The following is a 6,000-nucleotide window of genomic DNA, read 5'->3' on the forward strand; positions in this document are numbered from 1 at the left end:
TTTTGCAGTGATTCAGTAGCGATATTGTCGCAAAAGGACAGCGATACAGTCGCGCTGGCCGTAAACCTTCACCCAGGAAACTATGGTTTTGCATCGCATACTATTGTGATACAGCGTCGATACGCTCGTGCGATGTATTTATTGACTACCTCAGAATATCTGTGGACATTACAGTTGCCACATTATACATACATATAGACTCGGTTGAGACTACGTTAGTCACATTGTCTTTGTTGCTGCTTTTATGGCAGCCGCCACATTATGAGCAACGTAAATATTGAGTGCTTCTACCTATACGATATATAAAGGCTGCTAAATCAATACAGTCACGCGTTCGTAACGATGCAGAAGCGATGCTGAATCGATACTAATCGATTGTATCACTATTGAATCGTTACTGTCGCGCGTTGCAAATACGACAAATGGCCAAAAGGATGCAGACGCGCGCGCTACTGAATCGCTCCGAAAAAGTCACCGTGGGTGGCCTCCAGCGTGCTGGACGCGATCGAAACTAAAAAACCGAAATGACTTTTTTAGCTTTTTCTAACTCGGAACTTAAAAAATCGGTGCGCACGGTCCAGTTTCCATGTTTACAGGAGAATTTTCAAAACTCCGCTTCCCTGAACTTTGTTTACACAAAAACAGGTTCAGTGCGTTCGTTCCGCATATGTAGTATTTATTTAAGCACCTCGCAACAAAACGATAACAACAATAAACAGAAACTTATTTTAATACGTAATGTACGTGGTAGTTGGTACAATGGGAAAAATATGAGTATAAATTCTATAGAAATGCCAACTTGGGTGGCCAACCGATTTAAAGCTTCTACAAACACTGAGAGGCGAGCATGAATATTGTGTACCTTAATACATAATGATAGTTAATCACAATACAACTGATGGGATTGGCAAAATTTATGGTATAATTTGCTTACAGCGATGCTTAGCTAATCAAAGATCAAATTGAAATGACGTTTGTTTGAAATACGTTTTCATGCATCATGATCAAGATTGTATGTAAGAAGTATGGAAATGAGAATTTTGTTTGTAAGAATAAATTTCAAGACTGCAAAGCGTTTTCAGGCCATAGACGTACCTATTAAGAAATCAGTTGCTCAGCTGTTGCCGCAACAAATTATATACCTACCTACACGTACTCGTAACAGTTGATCGGCCAGTTCACGATTCCGAAAATAAAATACCCGAAACATCCATTTTTAGGATTCCCTATCGAAGGATGCTAGGGCCAACGCGACTCTACTTACTTCTACTTGCTAAAATCATACTTTTTGTCCGTCCGTCTGTCCGTCCGTCTGTCTGTCAGCGGGCATTATCTCATGAGTGTTAGAGAGTTGAAGTTTTTACAGTTCGTGTTTTTATTGCCATTATAAGTTATAACATTAACAAATAATTAAAAACTATGATGGCGAATTGACCGCCATGCTTGAATAATTTAAAAAGGACACGGAATTATGCGTGTGCGAGTCCAACTCGCACTAAACCTATTTTTTTTTAATTATCACCTATCAGTTTGTGTTTACGTCTAAAAATAAGAATTTTGACGAAATTTCATAGGCGGGACCAAGGCCAAGACGGCTATATACAAGAAGTTACATATAATTTCACTACCCATCACTACCTGCCCATATTTTAATTGCAAAATTGTGTAGGTTTATCCTTCAATCATGCCGCAACGGAGCAACAGATAGACTTGATTTACTTAGATATAGTTGAACATTCTGAATTGGAGAGTGATGTAGACTACTTTTTATCCCGGGAAATTAAAGAGTTCCCACGGGATTTTTGAAAATTTAAAATCACGCAGACGAAGTCGCGGGCAAAAGCTAGTACCTACCTATATAAATTCATCATTGCTACATTTCTTCCAGGTTAGCCTGTTTCCATCTTATACTACCTATTTACATACTATATATATATACTAATATAGAGGTAAAGTTTGTAAGTTCTATCACCAGTAGAAAGCTACAATCTTCTTGAGTAACATAAACCATATTTTAATTAAAAAATTGGGACTTAGGCCTATTACGAAAATTGTTTTAAACTACACGTGCGAAGCCGGGACGGGTCGCTAGTATAATAATATGTATATGTAGCAAGTTACAAAGGCTCACTCACTCCTTTCCATTACAATAATTGGAGTCTGTAGATTATTTGGTACTTTTGCAAACGAAGAACCAATGATTTCTACCTAATGGGATTTTTAATCAAGTAATGAACTTACTGGTTACCTACCTATACCTAGCTACTAGGTATGTAAACGGAAATAAAATTTTTGCTGTTGCACACTTTTATCAACTCTTGAAGCTTGATCTTCTTTGATCAATTAGATTTTAGAAAATAAAGAGACATTCTGAGAAAATGTACCTACCTATACCTATTTATAATAGAAACTGACTGAGTACTGATAGACTGACATATCAACAGAACATTCTCAGTAGAATTTGCATTCCGCATCTGTGGTAGAGTATTGCAATATTTTTATAAAAAATATTTTGTGTTGACTTAGGTAAGTTGATAAATAATATTTATAGTAGATACTGACAGGCTGACATATCAAAAGAACATTCTCAGTAGAATTTGTATTCTGAACCGATGATAGAGTCTTGATATACCTATATTATGTAGAACAAGTTGTACTTACATGAAATAAAATAAATTAATTTCATTTCAAAGTACAGTTTAAACCGCTCGGTACCTATAGAATCTTGCGATTTTGCACATAATATGTAGGTACATAAAGTATAAGGTATAAAAACCTAGGGAAGTTTAGTCTTCTGTATCATCATCATACCAATGCCAGCTCATTACTGAGCACGGCTATTCTGTTGGAAAAGGAAGGGGTTGCCAACGCTGCCACGCTGGCCAAATGCGGATTGACCTTTGAGAAGATTATGGAGAACTCTCAGACATGCAGGTTTCCTTACGATTTTTCCTTTATTGTTAAATCAAATAATGTTTAAGTTATTGCTAAATAACGCACATAACTCCGAAAAATTATAGATGCGTGCCTGACGCCGGACCCCCGAATTTATCCACCAACCTCTATCCACCGATAAGCATGTATTTTAGCATAGGCCCCCACTAAAAAAGTTTTTTACAAATTATACTGGGGTTTTCAAACGAAAACAAAGCCGCTATGGGAAAAAGCGTGTAATACCTTAGATAGACCTAAGAACTGAGAAAAGATGTTTAAAAAAATTGGTCTTTGAAAAGGTTGTTTGAAAGATTTGTATTTGGATCGGAAAAACTGGATGTCAATAAGTATTAAGTAGGTACTTATTTATCCAGTTTGATTTAAATTTATCCAAAATTGATTTAAATTAAACACTGATATTGTAGCAATATTTTTGTTAACATTTCAAAATATGTATTACCGAATATAGGTGCGTAATTTAGATAGATAATTACACCAATGTTATATCCATATTAACATAGTAGTTAATTAGCTGATGCCCGCGTCTTCGTTCGCGTGGATTTAGGTACATATTTAAAAACTCTTTCATTTCCTGGGATAAAAAAGAAGCTTATGTTATGCTTATATGCTCTCCAAGTTTTTAACTATTCCCATGCAAAAATACCGGCCAAGCGCTAGTTCCTAGTTCAATATTCGGTTTTGGTTCAACCTTTTACACTAAATAGGTACCTACATCATTTTTCGGGTCCATAATTTATTTCTTCTACGAGGTGTGCTAAAAGCCTGTGACACGCGGCCAGACGGACAGACAGCAAAATTACGTAAATAGAGCTCCGTTTTTACCCTTTGACAACAACCAGCAAACTAATAAACCGTCAAACAAACACACTTTCGCATTTATAACCTGGGTAGTGATAGGAACCTATGTATTTACTATGTGTACAATTTGTATATAATATGTGTAAATTAAATGAAATCTATGCCAGTTTTTACTTATGTTCAAAACTTACAGAAACGACAAGGGCAATCTTTAAAACTAATGTTTAAAAATCTCACGTTTCAAACCTGTACAGAAAGTCCTACAAGAATTACAAACAAATAAAACAAAAACTACAAAACTGGACCCGACCCTCGCGGCTGGTTCAAATTTCCTGTAGGTATTATATGTACCTACTCTTAGTTTGATTTGAATTTGAATATATTTACTTATTTCATGTAGGGACAGCCTGCGCCACTTGTGTAAGTCAAGACTCTACCACCTGTTCGAAAAACAGATTCTACTGAGAAGAGCCAGCAAGAAACTCAGCAGTTGCACTTTTGTTAAGAAACAAGATGTAACAATTCGTAAATTATGTGCAATGCACAAATACATATGCAATGTAACTATAACACCACCTTGAAGACTGCAGAATGCAAAGCCGATGATTTCCACGCAACCTTGTCATAAAGGAATTCGTCAATTTTGTGTTTGTGAAAAATTTATGCAATGGTAAACATGAAAATTGTTTTGTAATCAATCATCATGTAATAAAAGCGTATAGGTATTTGACCCTAAAAGGATTTTTGCACTTTGCGTAGACGATATGCCACCACCTGAGTAGATAGACTATAGACTTTTATTCATAACATTCAGTGGGTACGACTAAACTTACAGCTGAGCTTTTAAAACCTAATAAAATTAGCCGCTTCGCTATGCTGGGAAACCACTGAAAATATTTCGCAACGACAATCGCACGCACGTATAATTATAAACGCGGCAAAACTTATTTATAGCCGGAGACAAAAGTTTGACCAGAAAACAAAAGTTAACTTACAGCGTGTGAGCGTCGTCCGGTGTCTTCGGGATCGCCTGGAGATCTTGATGGAGGCAGCGAACCGAATTCCGAACGCACTGGCATTTCGGCGGGCAGGATTGGGAGAGCGCGAGAGCGAAGTTTAGAAAGAAAAGGAACTTTACAAAGTTCCCCATTTCTCGGGATCGCGTCGCAGTAGTACCGACTACGAGCCTCGGGAGCCACGATGCGAGTGATCGCGAATGGCATCAGGACTGGAGGCGTGCTCGGCCGCCTCGCGCCTGCCCTGCGCCGAAACGATGACGCCATACTTACAACACATACGACAACACATCAACTCCACGGACGATCATCTGCGATGCCCCATCATACAACTTTACAGGAACGCATAACCATCGTAAAACTGTGGCATAACTTAGATTATGTGCATATAAACGCATTCCATCTTAGGTCACAAGGATTGTGGTCAAGCGTGTACCTATAGGTAGCACAGGCTAGGACTAATTTTTTTTTTTTTTGAAAATATATCCCTAAGGGTGTTAAATACAGAGTGAATGTCAGTACGAAAATCCGTTATTTTCCAAGTTGGATAGCTAAATTGAATAAATATGAGCTTCATGAGTTTTGGAAATCTTACTTACAGTAAACCTCTTCTTTCGGTTTAAAAGCTGTACCTGCTGTAAGTACTGTACGTAGACAATGTTAGTTAATAAACAGTCAGATACACATTAATTTTTATAAATAGATAGGTATCTACTAAGATGATGCAGGCATTCAACGTACCTACTTACTCTTCGCCCGCATCTTAGGCCACATCATCACTTTCCATCAGGTGTGATTGTGGTGGTGGACATGTACCTAGGTCGGAATAAAATATATAAGGTACTTTCAAAAGGTGGCAATCGTCATTTATTATTTACCTACTTATCTGTTTTGAAGTTTGAGAGCAGTAGGTAATGTAACATCACAGGTTTTATTATAATACAAAGCTTTGTGATAGTGGCATTGTAACCTTAAACCACGGAAACCGTGACCCTGTCGCTTAGAATATGGACACTTCTGCCGCTATGTTATATTCGCTCAATGATGCCAAAGCTAGATCTAGCCCTTTTAGGGTTTCGTACCCGAATACTGCAAGCCTCCGCTGTCCGTCCGTCGCAGTCGTGCCAGCGGGCTGTCCGCTGTATCTCGTGAAACATAGTAGGTACCTAAGTAAAGAGTTGAAATTTTCATATTTTTACTGTCGCATCATCGGCACTCTTATTACCTGTTA

General features: G+C 37.6%; 1 protein-coding gene across 1 annotated transcript in view; it reads right to left on the reverse strand.

Annotated features, from left to right (window-relative positions):
- Window positions 1–4,988, reverse strand: part of LOC123880543 (peroxidasin-like) — a 52,659-nt gene extending 47,671 nt beyond the window's left edge. Inside the window, exon 1 of the mRNA XM_045928716.1 lies at window positions 4,749–4,988. Coding sequence (XP_045784672.1) covers window positions 4,749–4,903 — 155 coding nt within the window. The 5' untranslated portion in view covers window positions 4,904–4,988. The remainder of the gene's footprint in view (window positions 1–4,748) is intronic.
- Between the last annotated feature and the right edge of the window lie 1,012 nt (window positions 4,989–6,000).

The sequence above is a fragment of the Maniola jurtina genome, chromosome Z, assembly GCF_905333055.1.
Source record: "Maniola jurtina chromosome Z, ilManJurt1.1, whole genome shotgun sequence".
NCBI classification, from domain to species: domain Eukaryota; kingdom Metazoa; phylum Arthropoda; class Insecta; order Lepidoptera; family Nymphalidae; genus Maniola; species Maniola jurtina.